Source organism: Hemicordylus capensis, chromosome 1, assembly GCF_027244095.1.
Source record: "Hemicordylus capensis ecotype Gifberg chromosome 1, rHemCap1.1.pri, whole genome shotgun sequence".
NCBI lineage: Eukaryota > Metazoa > Chordata > Lepidosauria > Squamata > Cordylidae > Hemicordylus > Hemicordylus capensis.
Genome location: NC_069657.1, coordinates 346,836,029 through 346,859,007, shown reverse-complemented (window position 1 = coordinate 346,859,007; position 22,979 = coordinate 346,836,029). Strand labels below are relative to the sequence as shown.

General features: G+C 44.3%; 1 protein-coding gene across 15 annotated transcripts in view; it reads right to left on the bottom strand.

Annotated features, from left to right (window-relative positions):
• The window catches only part of L3MBTL3 (L3MBTL histone methyl-lysine binding protein 3), a 165,898-nt gene that overhangs the window by 92,528 nt on the left and 50,391 nt on the right, over positions 1-22,979 (bottom strand). For all 15 annotated transcript variants that reach the window (XR_008313957.1, XM_053286383.1, XM_053286365.1 and 12 more), the window contains 3 exons: positions 15,371-15,455; positions 12,362-12,453; positions 11,182-11,286 (listed from right to left, as the gene is read on the bottom strand). Coding sequence is in view for 14 of the 15 variants with exons in the window: in XM_053286383.1 (XP_053142358.1) it covers positions 11,182-11,286; positions 12,362-12,453; positions 15,371-15,455 (282 nt within the window). In the remaining variant the exon portion in view is untranslated. The remainder of the gene's footprint in view (positions 1-11,181; positions 11,287-12,361; positions 12,454-15,370; positions 15,456-22,979) is intronic.

The window sequence follows — 22,979 nt, the reverse complement described above, 5'->3', positions numbered from 1 at the left end:
AGTGAGGGAGAGAGACACAAGAAGAACATTTTCCAGAAGTTCATGCACATCAATCCACATATGCATTTGGATTAATTGGGCTTAAACATGTGTGGTGACCCAGCCTCCCCAGCCTCTATAGGATTAACTGGAAGTGAACACGTCTTGACTGCCAGGCCGGTGACCCTGAGGTCTCGACGAATCAGTCCACCAGGTGAATAGCATGAATGTGTATACTGAAGAAGCAGAAAGTCTGTGCAGGGAGGGTGGAGAAAATGCAGCATGGAGCCTGTTGCTCCTGCATGTGACTCTACAGATCCTTGAAAGATAGGATTGCAGGAGGCTGGACCTCACCAGGTCTTCTGGTGAGTGTTCAAGGGAAAGGAATTCAGGCTGTGACTTTGGAATCTAGAGTAGGTAACAGTTTGTTTAGTCAGATTTTGCATTAGCAGTTAAATTTCTTTTCTGCGTTGCTTTGCATTCCTATTTATCTGTTCTTTGGAAATGAGTAACTAAAATTTCAACGTGTCCCACCTAAGAACAAGCTGGGTGCTGTGAAATACTCTGTAACCAAAAAGCTGAAACATAAGCCAAACTATTTTTGTAGCAATTTAATAAATTGTTTTCTTTTCTAAAAAGCCTCACAGAGTGTTTGATTTACTCTGGAAGGCTGGGGGGAGCCCCAGTGCAAACAGCTCCAACAGGACGGCTAACAACAGATTGCTTACCTGTAACTTGAGTTCTTCTAGTGGTCATCTGTGCTCTTAAAAGATTGGGCTTTGCGCCTGCACAGAGATCTCAGAGTTTTTCCAAGCTAAATTCCTTCTGTAGCGTTTGGGCAGTAGCCCCACCCCCTCTGGTGATATGCGGCTACGTGTGACTCCCTCTTCAGTCTCTGAGTCTGCTACCTTAAAGACTAAAGAGGGGAGGTAGGATGGGCGTGAAGAGCACAGATGACCACTAGAAGAACCCAAGATACAAATAAGCAACCTGTCGTCCTTCAACGTGGTCTCTGTGCTCTACACGACTGGGCATATAGCAAGCTGCATCCTGTGCCAATCTTACCTGGAGGTGGGAATCAGGCAATGAGCAAATGCAACACCGCTGTGCCAAAGGAGGCATCTTTGCAGGCACGTACATCCAAAGCATAGTGTTGCATATAGGAGTGATGTGATGCCCATGTGGCGGCTTGGCAGATGATGTTGAGAGATATGGATCTGTCAAAAGCTGTAGAGCCGCCATGACTCTCGTCAAATGTGCCCTGATCGAGGACGGAGGAGTCATTTTGCAATCTGATAGCACAAGGTAATTGTATGGACAACCCAATGAGAGAGAATCTGGGGAGAGGCCTGTGCACCTCTATTAGGTCCCGATTGTGCAAGGAAAAGGAACTGGGAGGTACGCCAGTCAGCCAGTCATGAACATAATATGCCAACACACGGCGTACATCCAGAGTGTGAAGACGGCGTTGAGCATTGTCCTCCAGATTGGGGGGAAACACTGGCAAAGTAATTGCCATTGTTTAATAGGCAATTTAACTGTTTGGCAATTGGCAATTTAACTGTTTGCCAATTGGCAATTTAACTGCTTAGTTAGTTTTAAGCTGTTTTAGACTTGGGTTGAAGTTGTTGTAATGCGTTTGGGTTCGTCTGGAGATGGGGGGACAGGGGGCACCTTCGTTGACTATGGGGAAGCTATACTGGTGGTGGTGGGGAATAGAAGAAGTAACATTGGCAGGTCAGCAGGCCATTCCAGGGGAAGGGTGGTCAGAAATTTAATAGCTGTCTTCCCTTCCGGCTGTCCTGCCAGCTCTTTGACCTCAGGGAGCACGGTCAACAACCCACACAGTCTTACCCTGCTCCTTTGTAAAGCAAGGTTGGTCCAAAATAAATCTGAACTCATCCATGATCAAATCAAGGGGCCGACCTGGTATATATCACTGAGACTTGGTTGGGGGAGGCTAGTGGTCCAGTTTGGTCCCAGCTTCTCCCTCCAGGATGTTCTGTAGAGGAGCAGGTGAGGGGACGTGGGTGGGGAGGTGGAGTGGCTGTGGTCTATAAAGATAACATCTCTCTTACCAGGGTCCCTGTTAGGGTATCGGACCATATTGAATGTGTATACTTGAGTTTGGGGACCAGGCATAGATTGGGACTTCTGTTGGTGTATGGATTGCCCTGCTGCCCAGCGGAATCCCTTACTGAGCTCATGGACTTGGTCGCGGAACTTGCGTTGGAGTCTCCCAGACTCTTGGTGCTGGGGGACTTCAATGTTCATTTCGGGACCAATTTGTCTGGGGTAGCTCAGGAGTTCATAGCAGCCATGACAACTATGGGCCTATCCCAAGTGGTCTCTGGACCAATGCATATTGCAGGTCACACGCTTGATTTGGTCTTTTACTCTGATCAGGGTGATGTTCTGTGGGTGGGGACTCCTGTGATTTCCCCATTGTCATGGACGGACCACCATCTAGTTAAGGTTGGACTTACAACCACTTCGCACCTCCGCAGGGGTGAGGGGCCTACTAGAATGGTCAGCCCAGAGAGGTTATTGGATCCAGTAAGATTCCAAGAAGCCTTGGAGGGATTCAATGTTGACTTTGCCGGTGATCCTGTTGATGCCTTGGTTGAGAATTGGAACAACTTGCTCACCAGGGCAGTAGAGACGATTGCTCCCAAGCGTCCCCTCTGACCCGCTTCAAATTTGGCCCCTTGGTACACAGAAGATCTACGGGGGCTGAAGCGGCAAGGTAGGCGACTGGAGTGCAAGTGGAGAAATACTCGACTCGAACCTAACAGACTGAGTCATAGAGCTCATCTAAAGATCTATGCTCAAGCAATACGTGCGGCAAGAAGGCAGATCTTTTCTGCCCATATTGCCTGTGTGAGTTCACATCCAGCTGAGTTGTTCAGGGTTGTGAGGGAACTAGTATCTGCTCCCCCTCCCTTGAACCAAAATTTGGAGTCATCAGTTACCCACTGCGATGTGTTTAAAGAGTTTTTCGCAGATAAAATCTCTCAGATTCGGGCCGACCTAGATGGCGACCCCACAATTAATTTGATGTCTGAATTGGAGGTGCCTAACAACTCCTCTTATGTGATTTGACTGGATCGGTTACAGTTTGTGACTCCTGAGGATGTGGACAAGCTGCTTGGAGTGGTGAGGCCTACCACTTGTTCTCTTGAACCTTGTCCAACATGGCTTGTTCGATCTAGCAGGGAGGTTGTTGTAGACAGACTGATGGAAATCGTAAATGATTCTCTGAGGGAGGGCAGGATGCCTCCTTTTCTTAAGGAGGCAATCATTAGACCTCTTCTAAAGAAGCCTGCATTAGATCTCTCAGAGTTGAGCAATTATAGGCCTGTTTCCAACCTCCCATGGCTGGGCAAGGTCATTGAGAGGGTTTCCTCTCAGCTCCAGGCAGTCTTGGAGGAAACTGATTATCTAGTCCCATTTCAAACTGGTTTTTGGGCGGGCTATGGGGTGAAGACTAGGGATGTGCAAAACGTTTCGGGTACAGAATGATCTGTACCCGAAAGAGTGAATTTCGAGTGATTCGGATCAGAACCGAATCACCCACGAAGAGCCCCGAATAATTTCGGATCTGAAACGAATCACCCGTTTCGGATCCGAAATATTCGGATGTTTCGGCCGTCCATTTTGTGGCCAATAGATCCCCCTCCATTTTGAGCAATGACATCTATTTGAATTTCCCGTCTTTTTGCCTCCCACTGACTTCAATGCAAAAAGGTCTGATGTGACATCTGCTCGAATTTCCGGTCCCAGGGGCAAAAGAGTGGGATGGGGTGGTAGTGTCTAATGGGTGGAGGCTACCACCCTAATTGCAGAGTGATTGGGCAGAGGGCTGATTTTTGGTGAATTTCTGAAGTTTACGTGTCTTTAAGGTTTTTCCCCATTAGGTATAATGGAGGGTGTATCACTTCACATCGGGGGGAAAAGGGTGGCCTAGAGCGGTGTGGGGTTGGTGATAGTGCCAGGTAGGGGCAAGGAAGCTACCTGAATTTTTTCAAAGGATTTGGGCAGAGGGCTGATTTTTGGTGAATTGTTGAAGTTTACGCGTCTTTAAGGGTTTTCCTCATAAGTTATAATATAATGGAGCTTTCAGCAGCCCCATAAGTACACTTGGGGGGTGCTGGGGTGGCCCAGAGCAAGTGGTGGTGTAGTGCACATAGGGTGCCAACCACCCCCATGGGTTTCTAACCCATGGCATACAGGGTTCTGTTGTTTCTGAGGTATTCTGCGTGTGGATTCTATGATAGCAAATGAGAATTTCAATGAGACACCATGAATCCACTCTAATACCACCCCACCCCACGCTTTTGGCCCAGATCCCACGTTATGCCCCCGATCTGCCCCAAAGACACTAAAACTTCACCAAAAATCAGCCCTTTGCCCACTCCCCCTGAAATTTGGGTGGTAGCCTCCACCCATTGAGCCTACCACCCCACCCCACTATTTTGCCCCTGGAACCCATTTTTTAAACCAAATCGAATCAGGGGTGATTCAGATGGGCCATATTCGGATACAAAACAGAACAGGGGTGTTTCAGTTTGGATCCGAATCGAAACACCGAAAATCCAAATTGCACATCCCTAGTGAAGACTGCCTCGGTCGGCCTGATGGATGATCTCCAATTGGGAATTGACAGAGGAAGTGTGACTCTCTTGGTCCTTTTGGATCTCTCGGCGGCTTTTGATACTATCGACCATAGTTTCCTTCTGGAACATCTGAGGGGGTTGGGGGTGGGAGGCACTGTTTTACAGTAGTTCCGCTCCTACCTCTTGGATAGATTCCAGATGGTGTCGATTGTAGACTGTTGCTCTTCAAAATCTGAGCTTAAGTATGGTGTCCCTCAAAGGCTCTGTACTTTCTCCAGTGATTTTTAACATCTACATGAAACTGCTGGGAGAGATCATCAGGGGATTTGGAGCTGGGTGTTACCAGTACACTGATGACACCCAGATCTACTTCTCCATGTCAACTTCTTAAGGAGCTGGCATATCCTCCCTAAATGCCTGCCTGGAAGCAGTAATGGGCTGGATGAGGGAGAATAAACTGAAGCTGACTCCAGATAAGACGGAGGTACTTATTGTGAGGGGTCAGAACTCTAGAGACAATTTTGATCTGCCTGTTCTAGATGGGATCACACTTCCCCAAAAGGAACAGTCTGGGAGTACTTCTGGATTCACACCTCTCCCTGGTTTCTCAAGTGGAAGCGGTGCCCAGGGGTGCTTTTTATCAGCTCCAGCTGATACGCCAGCTGCGCCCGTTTCTCGAGATCAATGACCTCAAAACCGTGGTACGTCTGTTGGTAACCTCCAGACTTGACTTCTGTAATGTGCTCTGTGTGGGGCTGCCTTTGTATGTAGTCCAGAAACTTCAGTTGGTTCAGAATGAGGCAGCCAGGTTGGTCTCTGGGTCACCTCGGAGAGATCACATTGCTCCTCTGTTGATGGAGCTACACTGGCTGCCAATAGGTTTCTGGGCAAACTACAAAGTGCTAGTTACAACTTATAAAGCCCTAAATGAACCACCCCGAGACTTTGGTTTGGGGCGGTATAGAAATGTATAAAATAAATAAATAAAATAAAATAAATGGCTTAGGCCCTGGGTATCTAAGAGAGCGTCTTCTTCACTACGAGCCCCGCCACCCATTGAGGTCATCTGAGGAGGTTTGTCTTCAGTTACCTCCAACTCATTTGGTGGCTAAACAGAGACGGGCCTTCTCGGTCGCTGCCCCGAGATTGTGGAATGCGCTCCCCACTGACATACAATCCTCCCCATCTCTGGCAATTTTCAAAAAACACCTGAAAACCCATCTTTTCGCCCAAGCTTTCTCAGCTTTCTAAAAAAAAATTGTTTTAATCTCTGGTTGTGGTTGTTGGTGGTTATTTTTTAATTGTTAAATTGTTTTAAGTTTTTTTTGTATATGTTTTAACTGGTTTTATGCTATTGTTCACCACCCAGAGATGAAAGTTTGGGGCGGTGTACGAATCTGATAATTAAATAATAAGAAGAACAAAAATAAGGTAAGTGGTTGAGAGTGGTGGAAGGCAGAGACTATTTTGGGCAGGAAGGAAATGTCTGTATGGAGGACGACCTTATCCTTGTAGTAAGTCAGGTAAGGCGAATCTATTCTGAGAGCTCTAAGTTCACTAACACCAAGGAGAAAGAAAACTTTACATGAGAGTAAGTCAATGGAGGAGTTGGCCAGAGGTTCAAAAGGAGGCCCCATGAGACAGGTACTAAGGTGAGGTCCCAGGTCAGAGCCATGACAGGGGAATCTGGATATAGGTGAGATAGTCCTTTCAAGAATCTTTTTTATAACAAGGTCACAGAACCAGGAGCGAGAACCGGTTGCCAGAACCTGAGGGGTATACTCGTGGGTCAAATGGGCCGTAACCCAAAATTTGGCTTTTAAAAAGCCAATCTGGCAACCGACGATGGCAGCCAAATGGACTCTTAGTGAAGATAATTTCAAGCCAGATTCTTTAAGGGCTTATGACGAAGGTGTCACCCAGAGAGTTGCGGCCTAGGCCCATCCGTGAGCAGTAAAGATGACACTGCTCATTCTGTGGGGATGTGAAAAGGTCTATTGTTGGTCGGAACCAGTGATGAAAGAGAGAGCCTAGCATTGGTTGGTCTAGTTGCCACACGTGGGAGCTGGTGACGATCCTGCTGAGGGCATTTGCCTGTATGCTGGTCTTGCCTTGGATGTGGACAGCTATAGGAGTAATGGCGTGGCAGAGGCACCAGAGCCAAAGCCTGATGGAGAGGCACAGAAGCATAGGAAAGGATGTACCTCCCTGTCTGTTCAAACAGGCCTTTGCTGTGGTGTTGTCTGTTTGAATTGTTATTGTAGAGTGAGAAATGAGAGGGAGAAAACCCTTCAGGGTTTTGAAGATTGCTAAGAGCTCTAGAAAGTTGATGTGATGAGAAGCTTCAGTTCTGGTCCAGAGGCCTTGAAGATGGAAGTCGAGAATATGAGCACCCCAGCCCCTTTCTGAGGCATCTGTGGTGAGGAGGAGTTGAGGTTGCTGTGGGTGGAATGGGGAGCCTACAATGAGGTTGTTGGGGTTGTTCCACCAATGAAGGGAGTGACAGATATGTAAGGGGATTCGCAGATGGCGAGCTTGGAGTCTGATTGAGGGTGAAAGTTGTGGAGGAACCACTGTTGTAGAACCCGGGATCTGAGACACACGTGAGGAAAGACATTGAGTTGCAGAAGCCATGTAACCTAGCAGCTGCTGGATAACTCATGCTGTGTGGCAGGGACGAGAGATCACCTCTGTAGATAGGCAGAGGATAGCTTGAATCCTCCGGTCTGAGAGGTAGAGCTTCACTTGGATAGAGTAGAAAAGGATGCCCAGAAACTCTATGGACTTGGTTGGAGTGAGTTTGGATTTGGCAATGTTTATTTGGAGGCCCAAATCGTTCAGAAGAGTGACTGTAGTGGTTAAGGCATGGCGCAGATTTGGGGGATTGTTTGCCACAAGCAGCCAGTCATCTAACTACGGGAAGACTTGTATCCCATTGCTGCAGGTAGGCGACTATCGGAGCCATGCATTCGGCACGGAGGCCAGACTGAATTGTCAAGAAACAATTGATAGGTGCTTCTTGCCACGGTGAAGCGAAGGTGTCGGCGGTGTTGGGGTTGGATGGTTATGTGGTAGTAGGCGTTTTTCAGGTCTAAGGAGAGGAACCAAGCCCCTGTGGAGGAGGGATAGGATGGTGATCATTCTGAAATGTTTGTAACACATCTGTTAAGTTCGCGAAGGTCTAGAATAGGTCGAAGGGTACCGTCTGGTTTTGGGGCAGTAAAGTAAGTGGAGTGGAAACCCTGAGACGGGTTTAGCACCAGTTCTATTGAGTCCTTGTTGAGTAAGAAATTGATTTCTGAGAGAAGGGCGGTCGTAGCTATAGCAGCAATTAGGGAATTGAACGGAGGAGGAGCTGAGAATTCTATTGCATATCTGATCATCACGAAAATGAGGATCCACAAATCTGATGTAATGTGTTCCCAGGTTGAAAGAAAGGGGGATAAGCGGGTCCCCCACCTGAGACGAGGCCAGGAGTCATTGCCTCTTTGGGAGGGAAGGTGAGGGTCTGGATCTGGGTGCAGGTTGATGTTAAGGAGGAAAGGAGGTACGCTTCTTATAGGGTTGGAATCTAGGCATATGAAAGGAGAAATCAGGCTGTTGTGTCTGATTAGGTGGGTGTTGCGATTGTTACTGTTGCCATCTTGAAAACCGGTAAGGGCGAAAGGCAGGAGACTGGAAGCTCATAGAGCGTGAGGTATTGCAAAGACTTTGGACCTTCTGTAAGGTTTCGTCCATCTTCTCTCCAAAGAGGGCTTCACCCTCAAAGGGTAAATTTTTGATAAGCACTTGAGCATCATGGGTTAAACCAGAGGAGCGTAGCCAGGCGTGTCTACTAATAGCTATGGAGGTGGCTACCACCTTAGAGGAACATTCAGTTGAGTGTCTGACTGCGTGGAGTTCCGGCTTTGCTAACTGGGCTGCTTCCTTGAGGAAGACCTTAGCTGGGTCTTTCTTGTCAGGAGAGAAATGATCTAGGAAGAGTGCTAGGCGTTCCCAGAGAAAGTGCTTATAACGAGTGTTGTAAGCCTGGTAGTTAGCAATTCGAAGATGTAGGGTGGAGATAGAGTAGAGTCATCTGCCAAAGGTATCCAGCTTCTTCCTTCCTTATCTTGTGGGGCAGAGGTGGGGCAGTTTCTATTTTTGGAGGAGGAGGACTTAAGAACAACAGAGTTAGGAGCCGGGTGATTAAGGAGGAAGTTCCCTGCTTGTTTGTCCTGGGTATGGACTCTATAAAAACTTCAAAGTTTCTTTGTTGGATGGGGCAGAGACGATGGCTTTTCCCAGCATTATTTAGTGATGTCCATGAGAGTAGCATTCATAGGGAGAGACACAGAAGCTTGTGTATCTGCCTCAATAAGACTGAAAAGAGGGTCAGGGTCTGATTTGGCCTGTTGCAAGAGTTGTACCCCTAAGGAGTTAGTCATGCGAGAGATGTAGTCTGCATAAATTTTATAGTCCTCCGAAAGAGAACTGGGTTTTTGGTCGTACAGGAGTTCCTGTGGAGATGATCCAAGAGAAGCCATATCAGAGTGAGAGGATCCAATGTCAGGATCTTCATAATCAGATTGTTGATCAGAGGACTCACCCTCGATGGGGTCTCAGGGACGTCCTAATGTCTAGTGTCAAATTGTGTAGAGGATGGATGGTGAGCTGGATGATTTCATAGTGGGATCTTAGGTGGCAAAAAGGAGGTTGATCTAGGTTGAGGAGGCAGTTTTTGTGCAGCAGTGGACTGTGAACGAGGTGTGGCAGTCCTAGGAGGTCGAGTCGTGGTTGGTGGTCTAACAATGGTGTGTTGAGGAGATCAAGAGTGAACTCTAGGGGCTCTCCTGTAATCCCACTGGTCCAGTTGGGATACGTAATGTCAAGAAAGTTGGTAAGTAGGACGCCGTGGGGACTCATAGGGGTCCCATTTTCTGGAGCAGTAGGCCAGCTCTGATGGTAGAAAGGAGCAATAGCACCGGCGGTTGTCATAAGTGGAGTAGTAACGGTCTTGGTAATATGCTTGTTGAGGTTGGCTACGGTCTCTCTATGTGTACTCAGGGCAGAGCCTCTTGAATTCAGAATCGAAGTCTTCTTCAACAAGATCAGCCTCGGGTTTGTAGGCTGACTCCTCGTCTTCAGCATCCGGTTCCGAAAAGGGTTCGGGTTTGTAGGCCGGATCTTCGGTTTTGGATTGCACAGCGAGAGGGTCTTCGGCATCGAGGCCTTCTGTGGTATCGAGGCATTGGCCAGCATGAGTTCGAGGTTCTGTTCCTTGGGTTCGAGCGCTTTGTTGGATGAAGATGCTAACTTGCACTTTTTCTTTTTGGCGGGCTTGTTTGGTGCATTGAAGCCTGTTGTGCCTTTTTCTTATTTTTCTTTTTTTAGGGCCTAGGGATACCGTGGAGTCCGTCAGGTTCGATGAAATCGGAATTGAAGTGGACAGTACGGAGGGAGCAGTCGATCCCGAGGAGGACAAGGTAGGAGCCGTAGGCTATAGAGGCAGCTTGGGTCCAGGTGCCAAAGCATCGGACAGGTCAGTAGATACAGGGGACTGTAAGCTCGAGCCTAGTGGGGAAGCGCTGGCCTCTGCCTGCATAGTAGAAGGCTGATAGGCTGCCTTAGAAGATTTCAACGCTTGCTCCCAGAGCCAAGATCGTAAACGGGAGGCTCAGTTCTTCTTGCCCTGTTAAGTGAACTTTGCACAGTGTGTGTAGGCATCTACTTTATGTGCCTCACTGAGGCAGAAAAGGCAGCAATTGTGTTCGTCAGTGGAGGGGATCTTAGCCCTGCACCGGACACAGAGTTTAAAGACAACCATGCTGGACATAAGAGGCAAGGGAAAAGAAAAAACGCTGAGCTCTGAAGGGGCGGTGGGTGGGGGGACACAATGGAAAGAAAAGCGCTAACTGAGAGAAAGAGACAAAATCAAAAAAGAAAGAAGGAAAATACCAGGGAATGAGATTAGGAGAATTACTTGGTAAAATGCAATTTAGCTCAGAGCCACTCAGAGGAGAAGTCAAACTGTCCGCGGGCAAAGAAGGACTAAAAAGGGAGTCATGCACAGCTGTATATCACCAGAGGGGGCAGGGCTACCGCCCAAACACTACAGAAGGAATTTAGCTTGGAAAAGCTCCGATGAGGTCTCTGCGCAGGCGCAAAGCCCAATCATGTAGAGCACAGAGACCACGTTGAAGAAAAACAGCTACCTTGTTTTCTCACCACATGTAAGCACACATGTGGAAGGTTTTTATATTTGCCCGATAGCAAGATGAAAAGAGAGGTCTAGGCTGTGGCACTCCAGGCTGTCCAGTTTCTGATAAAAGAGTGTCTGGTGGCAGCATTTTAATCTACCAAAGGTCTAAAGTAGAAGGTTTTAAAAGTGAAGCCCACACAGGCAGCTCAGCAGGGTGACTGAGCACTTTCTCCTCATGTGAGCTGACCCTGACATTTCTTTTTAGATGCAATGATCAATTATAGCCTCATATTACTGCTGATAGGTAATAGCTTGATGGGTATATTTTCCTACCAACTGCCATTTTACTCTACTGTTAATCTGTACTTGGAATCAAGCTTCTTTTATCACTATTCTAGAGCTCACCTCAGCCACTGTAAGAACACAATACACTGATTGGTGCTCAGGGTCTACTCCTTCTACTTTCATTCCAACCTTGAATCCATTTTTGTTGTATGGGATGGACTGATACTGGAAGGAAAACGTCAAGTTTCATTATTTCAGCATAAGCACTTTTAAAACAATGTTAACACTAAAGGTGAGCAAATATTATGAGTGGATATGGAACTTACTGTTCTCCCACTGAACTAGGGCTGTGTATCATGTTTATGCCCTGTCAAGCATTATCAGAAGGAGTTCCGCAATGACAGGAGAACCAACCTTTACAACTCCAACTAAATTCCCTGCCGTTATGGAAATCTGCTGGAGTTCTGATATTCCTGTTGGACCTCCCCCACTCTCTCCCCCTGACTTTGCTGGGATCCCTTGGGAGGCATGAGAGGGCAGCAAGATATCCTCTTTGCTCCCAGAACACAAGAGTTAGCCAGCAAGAGTTAGCTTCATTGCAGCTTGAGATTTAAAGTAAATCCCCTTTCCCCCTTTAAATGTAGAGCCACACTGAAGGCAAGTAGCTCAGCAGCTAAAGAGTAACACCTGACAAAGTAAGATCTGAGAAAGCCTAATACAATACAATCACAAAATCAATGAATAATTAAATCTTTACCATACAGAACATGATTGTATGAACGGCCCTTAGATGTCAAAAGCAAGGAAGCTAGAATGACTGTGACAAATTTCTTCAGTATTTACACATCTGCACAGGTCTACTTTGACAATGGCCCTTAGGTGTCAAGAGCAAGGAAGCTAGAATGACTGTGACAAATTTCTTCAGTATTTACACATCTGCACAGGTCTACTTTTGACAACGGCCCCTGCTAACTTGGCAAAGAGGCACCTTTTAATGTGGTGATTCTCTTTATTTAGCAGGGGGAGAGTAACTGGCCCTGTCCACCCCAGCACAGTACCTCCAGTGACTGTTGCTGGTGTCTATTTAATCTTTCTTTTTAGAATGTGAGCCTTTCGGGGACAGGGTTCCATCTTATTTATTTGTTTGTTATTTCTCTGTGTAAACCGCCCTGAGCCATTTTTGGAAGGGCAGTATAGAAATCAAATCAAATCAAATCAATCAATCAATAATCAATCCAGCAAATTCATACAAAATACAGAACCCAAACTATGTCTCTTAGAATTCCAGAGGTCAGCATACCTCTTTAAAAATCTTAGGAGGTGCTGCTATAGCCTTTTCTTCTTCCAAGTATGAAGACCAACTCCATGCTTTCTTTCCCTTTGACATTAAAGCTGAAATTAAGTTAAAGAAATTAGAAATGAAAAGCTTAAAGAATGCACACTCATTGTGCAACAGACAATCACCACAAATCAGTACATGATATACTTTAAAATAACAAATGCTATTCCAACTAGGGCTCTTCATTTAATATTGTTCCATATGCTTCAGATTTATGGTTGATCTGTGTGCTACTGCTCTGCTACATTTTGCTGATTCTTAGCTAGCAGAGCTGGATGGTTATTGCCAATTGCTAAAAATGGGGCAGGGGGAGAAATAGATCACACTGGAGAGAGCTATGCATTGTTAATCAATATCTCCTGATCCTTTCCTCAAATATATGTATCCACTTGCTAACACTCTGGCTCAATGGCAATATGCTACTTTAAGCATCTCCTTGGATTTTTTTCTGATTTCTATAAATCTCTTAACTTGCAGCATGAGGTTTAGATAGCAATCACTCTCAGAGGATGCCAACCGAAGTCTCACTTAAATGTATGTTCCCAAGAACTATTTGAGCAATCTCACAGATCTGGGACAGAAAACTCTCCCAGATTGCAAGAAATTAAAATTATCCTAATCGCATTTATACTTATAGTTTAAAGACCTCCTGCAGAATAGTATCAACAAAGTCAAAGCGTAAAGGAAGCTATTAGGTTAAATAATAAAATGGATTAATTCAAGAAACTGAAGTACTTGAAAGGTGGTTTTACTCTACAAAATATAGAATATCTGCTGCATCTCAAATTGATTAGGATTTAGATTGCTGACTGAAAATCATCCAACATAACTCTATACCATTGAGATTAGAAATGCAGTTATTAGCAGAGATCTTATAGTATAGTGAATTCCCAGTCATCACATATTATATTTTTAAGTGTCCATGCAAGGTGTTTATATGCACATCCAAAAATGTGAAGCATGAAAGTGGAAGACGTGGCAGGATATAGAGAAGTCATTCACATAACTGGGTGGGTGGAGCAGCAGGGAAGGCTGGTTTAACTCAACTTGCCCCCAGATGAGCGCTTGACAGTTGCTGGGAGCGTGGATTGCGCTCCAAGATAATCCACACTAGGTGCCACAGCATGGAGCTCCAGAGGCCAAGATGACGCATCCCGGCCTTCAGATATCCCACAATGCCCTGTGCGACATGCACAATAAATTGGGAGATTCCCCCAGGAGACGGGTGCCCCATCTCTGTGTCAGCTGGGGCTGAATGTAGCCCCAGCAAATACACAATCCTGGAGCCCGGGTTAAGGGCTCACTTGAGCCCTTAACCCCGGCTAAGAGCCGGGTTTAAAAGTGGAGCTAGGTGGCACCATCTCTCCAGGATCAGGCCTGATACCAGTGGTTCTCACATGCACCCTAACCCAGGCTGGGCTTCCTAGGCTGAGTTAGAGTGCGTGTGAGAACATCCTCAGAGACTGCCTTCCACACATGGAAGACATTCTGCTCATACAAAGTTTCTCTCTGAATTTTCCTTATTCTTCCCCTGCTGCAGAAACCATCCATACCACTTCCCATTCCATTCTGAAGAGTCCCTCAATTGAAACATTTTTTGGTAGAGAATGAGGTACAATTACACTCTTTAGCAAAAAGGAATACTTCATTTTCCCTTAGAACAGAAAAGCCCTGCTGGATCAGGCTAAAGGCTTACTGTATCTAGTCCAGCATCCTGTTTCACACAGTGGCCCACTAAATGTCGCTGGGAAGCCCACAAGCAAGAGACAATGAAGACATGCCCTTTCTCCTGCTGCTGCTCCCCTGAAACTGCTATGCAGAGACAGTCTGCCTCTGAGCCTGGAGGCAGCCTATAGCCATCAATACTAGGGATGTTCACGAATCAAGATTTGTGCACCAATTTGAAGCTCAGTGCTGCACGAGGGGTGTTGTGGGTGGCACTGCTGCAGCAGAAAGCTGCAGTGGAGGAGCAGGTATGGACCTGCTCTCCTCATTTTTAAAGGCGCACAAGCTGAGCTTCGAATCGGCACACAAATCTTGATTTGTGAACATCCCTAATCAAAACTAGTAGCAATTGATAGACCTGTCCTCCATGGATTTATGGAGCCCCTTTTAAAGCCATTTTAAAGCCATCCAAGCTGGTGGCCATCACCACATCCTGTGGCAGAGTATTCCATAGATTAATTATGGGAAAGTGCTTCTTTTTGTTGGTCCTAAATTTCCCAGCAACCAGTATCATGGGTTGACCCCTGATTCTGTGAGAGAGGAAGAAAAAATTATTAGATACCATGCATAATTTTATAGACCTCTATCATGTCTCCCCTTAGTTGCCTTTTTTCTAACCTAAAGAGCCCCCGATGTTATAGCTTTGCCTCATAAGGAAGGTGTTCCAGGCCTTGATTGTCTTGGTTTGCCCTCTTCTACACCTTTCCAGTTCTATAGTGTCCCTTTTGATATACAGTGACTAGAACTGTACACAGTATACAAATGTGGCCACGTCATAAATTTGTATAAAGACATTATATTAACAGTTTTGTTTTCAATCCCCTTTCTTATGATCCCAAGCATGGAATTGACCCTTTTCACAACTGCCACACATTGTGTTGACACTTTCAACGAGCTGTCCACAACCCTAAGATCCCTCTCCTGGTCAGTCACTGACAGACTCTATCAGCGTATATGTGAAGTTGGAGTTTTTTGTCCCAATGTGCATCACCTTACACTTACTTACATCGAACCTCATTTGCGATTTTGTTGCCCACTCACCAAGTTTGGAGAGATCCTTTCAGAACTCCTCACAATTTGTTTCAGATTTCACTACCCTAAATAGTTTAGTGTCATTTGGAAATTTGGCCAGCTTGCTGCCTTCTGAGTGTAAACTTGGTGGCAAATATGGGTTTGCTGTCACATGATGTGTGAAAGATCCAGTATGCAATACATAACTTGATACCATTTCATATATCAACTTACTCTGTTTTAAAATTGCCATATCTCTTTTCCTTTTCCGTATGGCTCTCTGAGAGACTCTTAGTATTCTTCCTTCAGGCTTCTCTTCCTAAATTGCAAAATCAAAATATCACAGAATTAAGTAACTTTTCCGTAGACAGATTTTTTGAAATATTATTTTTTCAGATTGTTCATAATTATTGTTCTCTCACAAGTATGCTGCAGTATTAAATTAAACATTGGTCAGGTTTACATTGAAAGCTGAATGAAATAAATAAAGACAATGGTTCTGAATGTTTGCCAAGGATGTTCACTCATGAAATGTGTCAGACAGAACCAGAAAATCTGCTTAGTCTGCTGTGGCACACAGTTGTTATTGTTAAAAATATTCAGTTTTCACTATCCACTGCAGATCCATGATTTTTCCTAACTAAATTAGAATGTAAGCCTACTGGACAGTTTCTCTCTACTTGTATGGTTCTGAACAGCATTTAGTTGTTTAGACGTCTCAGAAATACTAACATTTATTATTATTGCTGGTAATATAGTGACAGTGACAATGCTTTCAATCCACTATTAAGGATTACTATAATAAAGAAGAATCAAATAGCAAGATGAAGTAATCAAAATATTTATTTTTGTTGCTTTAAATAACAACAAAGAATGTGTCATTATAATATTGCTGTAATTGTCCCCTGCAAACTAAGCAAAAGGGTACCTTAAAAAAGTTATTGTTCTCTTATATTTAGGAGGACACAATGCAGATTCCGTGGTTGTTTGCTAATAACTCCTTTATATCTCTTTTTAGATTGTGAGCCCCTGTGGAACAGGAAACTGTCTTCTCATTTTATTTGCTATATAAACTGCTTTGAGAATTTTATTTGCTAAAAAGTAGTATAAAATATTCTCTGCTCCTTACTACCATTATATACATGGTAACTTATTTTTCCCATTACTGCCAAATTTCCTTGCAGATCTGAGGAGTTTTAAATTTCCTTGCTTTTATCAAATAAATGATTGGTTAATAACTGAAAAGGTAGCAAAATATGTTTTTCTTGCTATTCACTTTTGTGGAAAGACTCCTGAACTGTGTTTATCTTGAGCCATGTTTTATGTTATCATGTCTGTTTATGTTTTTATGAATGTTTTGAGAGGATGAGGTTTTATCTCAAGTCATGCTTTTATCTATGTTATCTATGTTTTCTTATCTATGTTTTCTTTCAATGAGTCTAAGTTACCTTGAACTATGCTTTATGTTTTTATGCTTGATTATTTCTTATGAATGCTTTGAGGGGTTTTCTGGATTTGTTTTACCTTGAGCCATGTTTTAATCCTTAATTATGAGGCCCTTTCGTTTCTTTTGTATTTGTTTGGTGTATTGACCTCATGTGAAAGGCATTCTATATTTTGTGTATTATATTTTGCTGGTCAATAGACTGTAATAAAATTATATCTGTAACATTTTCTGCAGCTTTATGAGGGTGGAGCTCTCACACAGAGTTAGGAGAATAGCTGTACTGCAGGCTTACCTCACAGCTTAGCAGGCAGTGTGCGGGGGTGGGGGGAGGGTGATTTTCAGTTATCTTCCCTCCCTACAAAAGCCCTGGTTACATGATGTGAAAAATTATGGAGCCATAACAGTGCGCCCTGGGGCTTTTGCAGACTCTTCAGGCAACACTGGCACTATTCAGAAGCAGAAGCTGTACAAGCAGAACATCCCCAGTTTTCCCCATTCACCTCAATGAGGAAGACTGTGGAAAAACTGTTGCCTTAGGAGTCCGCAGGAGAACCAGGGAGCAGAATTATTATTATTTCTTGTTTACACAGTCAGACAGGTGTTACTAACTCGTTTGTTTTTTCCAGACATCGAGTCCTTCCCAAGGACCTGGGATGGCTGAATCTTATTGTCAACTTTGTTGCTGTTGTAGATATCGTCGCAGAATATAGGCTGTTCCCAGTAAAGCTGCTTTTTGTAATTGGCTGATGGTGATTTCTGTGGCCCCTATGGTGTTGAGGTGCTCTTCAAGGTCTTTTGGAACTGCACCCAGGGCGCCAATTACCACTGGGATTATTTGGGTCTTTTTCTGCCACAGCCTTTCAATTTCAATTTATAAATCTTTGTATTTTGTGATTTTTTATATTTCTTTTTCTTCTATTCTGCTATCACCTGGTATTGCTATGTCGATTATTTTAACTTGTTTTTCTTTCTTCTCAGCTACAGTTATATCTGGTGTATTGTGTGGCAGATGTTTGTCTGTTTGTAGTCGGAAGTCCCATAATATTTTTACATCTTCATTTTCTACCACTTTTTCAATTTTATGGTCCCACCAATTTTTGGCTACAGGTAGCTTGTATTTTTTGTAGATGTTCCAGTGTATTATCCCTGCTACCTTGTTATGCCTTTGTTTGTAGTCAGTCTGTGCGATCTTTTTACAACAGCTGATTAGGTGGTCCACGGTTTCATCTGCTTCTTTACAAAGGCGGCACTTGCTGTTTGTTGTGGATTTTTCGACTTTTGCTCTTATTGCATTTGTTCTTAGTGCCTGTTCTTGCGCAGCCAGTATTAAACCCTCTGTTTCTTTCTTCAAGTTGCCATTCTTAAGCCATTGACAGGTCTTGGTGATGTCTGATTTTCCACTTATATTGTGCAAATATTGACCATGCAGGGGCTTCTTTTTCCATTTTTCTGCTTGGTTCTTGACTTGTTCTTTCTTGTAGGCCTGCTTTGTTTCATTGGTGTTGAATAGTTTCTCATTATTGAACATTTGAAGTGTATCTTCTTCACTGTCCTTGATATATTCTTCAAGACCTCTTTTCTCCTCCTATACTGTTTGATGGACTTGCAGCATTCCTCTTCCACCTGAGCTGCGAGGGAGGTATAGCCTATCTACATCACTGCGGGGGTTCAGAGCATGATTGATGGTCATGATTTTCCTGGTCTTACAATCTAGAGTCTCTAGCTTTGTCTGGGTCCAGTCTATTATTCCTGCAGTGTATCTGATAACAGGTATAGCCCAGGTGTTTATGGCTTGCATGGTGTTCCTGCCATTGAGTTTGCACTTGAGGATTTTTCTAACTCTCCTGATGTATTCACTTCCTATTTTTCTTTTAACTTCAGCGTGTGTGATGTTATCAGCCTGGAGAATGCCCAAGTATTTGTAAGGTTCTTTCTCTTCCAGGTTCTTGATCTTGCTTCCATTGGGCAGTTCTTTTCCTTCTGTTTTTCTTATTAATTTGTTCATTATTAATGCAGCACACTTGTCTAGTCCAAACTCCATTGCTATATCGCTACTGAATATACGGACAGTGTTTAGCAGTGATTCAACTTCTGATTGGGACTTTCCATACAACTTCAGATCGCCCATGCACAGCAGATGGTTGGTTTTACTTGATGTTTTACATGTTTGGTATCCAAGGCTTGTTTTGTTTAGTATTTGTGAAAGTGGGGTCATGGCAACTACAAACAACAGAGGAGATAGTGAGTCCCCTTGGAAAATGCCTCTTCTAATGCTAACATGTCCAAGTGTCTCATCATTGATTAACTGTGTACTCCACATGCTCATTGCTTTTAAAATAAATATCTGAATGTTTTTGCTGACACCAGTTGTTTCTAAACAGTTTAGTATCCATGTGTGAGGCAATGAATCGAAGGCTTTCTTGTAGTCAATCCATGCAACACTTAGATTGGTTTTTCTTCTCTTGCAGTTTTCTAAAATCATTTTGTCAATCAGCAGCTGGTCTTTTGTACCTCTGGTGTTCGGGCAATTTCCTTTCTGTTCAACTGGAAGCTGTTAGTTAGTGAATAAGTGTTGCATTACTTCATCTGCTATTATTCCAGTTAATAATTTGAACATGGCTGGCAGGCAGGTTATCGGTCTATAATTACTTGGAACCACACCTTTTGCTGGGTCTTTCATGATGAGATGAGTTTTCCCAGTTGTTAGCCAATATCACCTCCTTGCTAAATGTGATTGAACTGTTTTGATAGTTGTTTATGAAGGCTTGTTAGGTGTTTAAGCCAGAAGCCATGCAGTTCATCGTCGCCTGGCGCAGTCCAATTTTTAATTTTCTTTGCTCTTTCACTTATTAATTCTGGTGTTATTATTAGATCTTGCATTTGTTGCTTACATTTTTTGACCTCTTTCATCCAGCCTGCTTTTTTATTATAATCTACTGGATTGTCCCATAATTTCCCCCAGAATTGCACTGTTTCTTCTTTATTTGGTGTTTCTAGGTTTCTTGCAGTTTCTCCTTCTATGCTTTGGTAGAAACGTCTCCGATTCAACTGGAATTGGAGATTCTGCCTGTGTTGTGTAATTCTGGCTTCATACCTGCTAATCTTCTTTGACACTGCTGCTATTTGCTGCTTTATTATTTCCAAGACTTCTCTAATTCTCCTTGAATCTAGGTGGTATTTTTGGATCAGATACTGTTTGTTGTTTTCGTTCTTCAGCTTCTTGTCTTTCATATCTTTCAATTTACTAGCATCTGATCTAAGCCTGGAGATTTTATTTTCTAATCTAATCTTCCATTTAGGTGATGTACTGCTTTCTTTTTTTACAGGTCCACTGATCTTATATACGAGCTCTTGTGTTGTTATTGTTGCTGCACTGTACATTAGTTGATTTGTTTCTTGCAAATTATTGGTTGTTATTTCTGCAAGTGCAGCATTGACATCTTTTAATGCCTGAGCAGGGGCGTAACGAGGCTTGAATGGGCCCAGAGACAAAATTTTAAAATGGGCCCCTAGCTGATACACACACAATCACTTCACGTGTGACTTGCCTCTGGGGGGGCCCTCAAGGCATGGGGGGCCCCAGGCAGCTGCCTCCCCTTGCCTAATGGTAGTTACGCCCCTGTGCCTGAGCAAGTTGTTTTTTGGCAACTGTTTTTAGAGCTGGAAGTCGAACCCTGGTGGTTGTTTGGTTCATGTGCTCAGTTATTTTTTGGTTTAGTTCTTGTTGCTTTTCTGTTAAACGGCATTCGGGTTTTTGAGGTGAAGGCAAAGGGACGGTTGCCTGGTTTTAATTTTGAAACAGTTCAGTAACAGTGGCATCCTCGATTTCCAACACCTCCGCCACATGCGCCTGAGCAACTTCTTCAATTGGTGGTAATTCTTCTTCCATATCTTGAGCCTGTGTTGCTCTTTGCAGTTCTTCCAGCTCAACTCCTGTGAATACTTTATTTCTTATTATGTATCTCCTCTGGTCTGCTAGCCTTTGTTCTGTTATTTCTGTATCTGGATGCCTCTCATTCCAAATTTGGTACATTCTTTTTAAATAACCTCTTCTAGTTGGACTAGACTTGTAATAGCAGATCATTATTTCCTTGTTGACATTTTTCGTATATTTTTTCGGTTATTATTATTATTTCTTGTACATTCTTTTTAAATAACCTCTTCTAGTTGGACTAGACTTGTAATAGCAGATCATTATTTCCTTGTTGGCATTTTTCGTATATTTTTGGGGTTATTATTATTATTATTATTATTTTGCATTTATATCCCATTCTTCCTCCAAGGAGCCCAGAGCAGTGTACTACATACTTATTATGACTCTTGAATGCTGTGCATCATGTAAGCCTGCTAGAAATATGTCCCTGAGGGTCACGTTGCTCTCAGAGACATATTTCTCGTAGTCAACAGGGTTTTTGCGGGGAAGGAAGAGAAGCAAAAATCACTTTTGCTTTCCCATGTGCTGGGCTGCAAGCCTTCAGCACAGTTATCGTACATGAGCCAGCTAGGGTGGGTGGTACCATATGGGGTGGGACGAATGCTCATTATAATTTTTTACAAGGTCTACACCCCTAGGCGATAGCATTACATTACTTTCAGCTATCAGTGTGTTGCCATGTTTTTATTGTCACTTTATCAATGTTGTCAGAGGAAAGAATATGAAAATTGGAAGGAATGTCCTCCAAATATTACTCCATGGAGAGAGTACTACAACTTGTCTGTTGTTACCCTAACCTTTTCCTCTGTGCAAAAATGACAGCAAATTTACCCTAATTATTTGGGGATAGGAATAACTGGATAACTGTCTGAACTGGAGGTCTCCGACAACTCCTCTTATACGATTCGACTGGATCAATTTCAGTTTGTGACTCCTGATGATGTGGACAAGCTGCTTGGAGCAGTGAGGCCTACCACTTGTCCTCTTGATCCTTGTCCAACATGGCTTGTTCTATCTAGCAGGGAGGCTGTTGTAAGCGGCCTGGTAGAAATCATAAATGCTTCTCTGAGGGAGGGCAGGATGCCTCCTTGTCTTAAGGAGGCAATTATTAGACCTCTTCTAAGGAAGCCTGCATTAGATCCCTCAGAGTTGAGCAATTATAGGCCAGTTTCCAACCTCCCATAGCTGGGCAAGGTAATTGAGAGGGTGGTGGCCTCTCAGCTCCAGGCGGTCTTGGAGGAAACTGATTATCTAGACCCATTTCAAACTGGTTTTCGGGAGGGCTATGGGGTGGAGATTGCCTTGGTCGGCCTGATGGATGATCTCCAATTGGCAATGGACAGAGGAAGTGTGACTCTGTTGGTCCTCTTGGATCTCTCGGCGGCTTTCGATACGATCGACCATAGTATCCTTCTGGAACGTCTGAGGGGGTTGGGGGTGGGAGGCACTGTTTTACAGTGGTTCCGCTCCTACCTCTCGGACAGATTCCAGATGGTGTCGATTGGAGATTGTTGCTCTTCAAAATCTGAGCTTAAGTATGGTGTCCCTCAAGGCTCCATACTCTCTCCAATGCTTTTTAACATCTACATGAAACCGCTGGGAGAGATCATCAGGGGATTTGGAGCTGGGTGTTACCAGTATGCTGATGACACCCAGATCTACTTCTCCATGTCAACTTCTTCAGGAGCTGGCATATCCTCCCTAAATGCCTGCCTGGAAGCAGTAATGGGCTGGATGAGGGAGAATAAACTGAAGCTGAATCCAGATAAGACGGAGATACTTATTGTGCGGGGTCGGAACTCTAGAGACAATTTTGATCTGCCTGTTCTAGACGGGGTCACACTTCCCCAAAAGGAACGGGTTCGCAGTCTGGGAGTACTTCTGGATCAACGTCTCTCCTTGGTTTCTCAGGTTGAGGCGGTGGCCAGGGGTGCTTTCTATCAGCTCCGGCTGATACGCCAGCTGCGCCCATTTCTTGAGATCAATGACCTCAAAACAGTGGTACATTTGTTGGTAACCTCCAGACTGGACTTCTGTAATGCGCTCTACGTGGGGCTGCCTTTGTACGTAGTCCGGAAACTTCAGTTGGTTCAGAATGCGGCAGCCAGGTTGGTCTCTGGGTCATCTTGGAGAGACCACATTACTCCTTTGTTGATGGAGTTACACTGGCTGCCAATAGGTTTCCGGGCAAAATACAAAGTGCTAGTTATAACTTATAAAGCCCTAAATGGCTTAGGCCCTGGGTATTTAAGAGAGCGTCTTCTTCGCTATGAGCCCCACCGGCCGTTGAGGTCACTTGAGGAGGTCTGTTTCCAGTTGCCACCAACTCGTTTGGTGGCTACACAGAGACGGGCCTTCTCGGCTGCTGCCCCGAGATTGTGGAATGCGCTCCCTGCTGAGATACGATCCTCCCCATCTCTCGCAATTTTCAGGAAACACCTGAAAACACACCTCTTCAACCA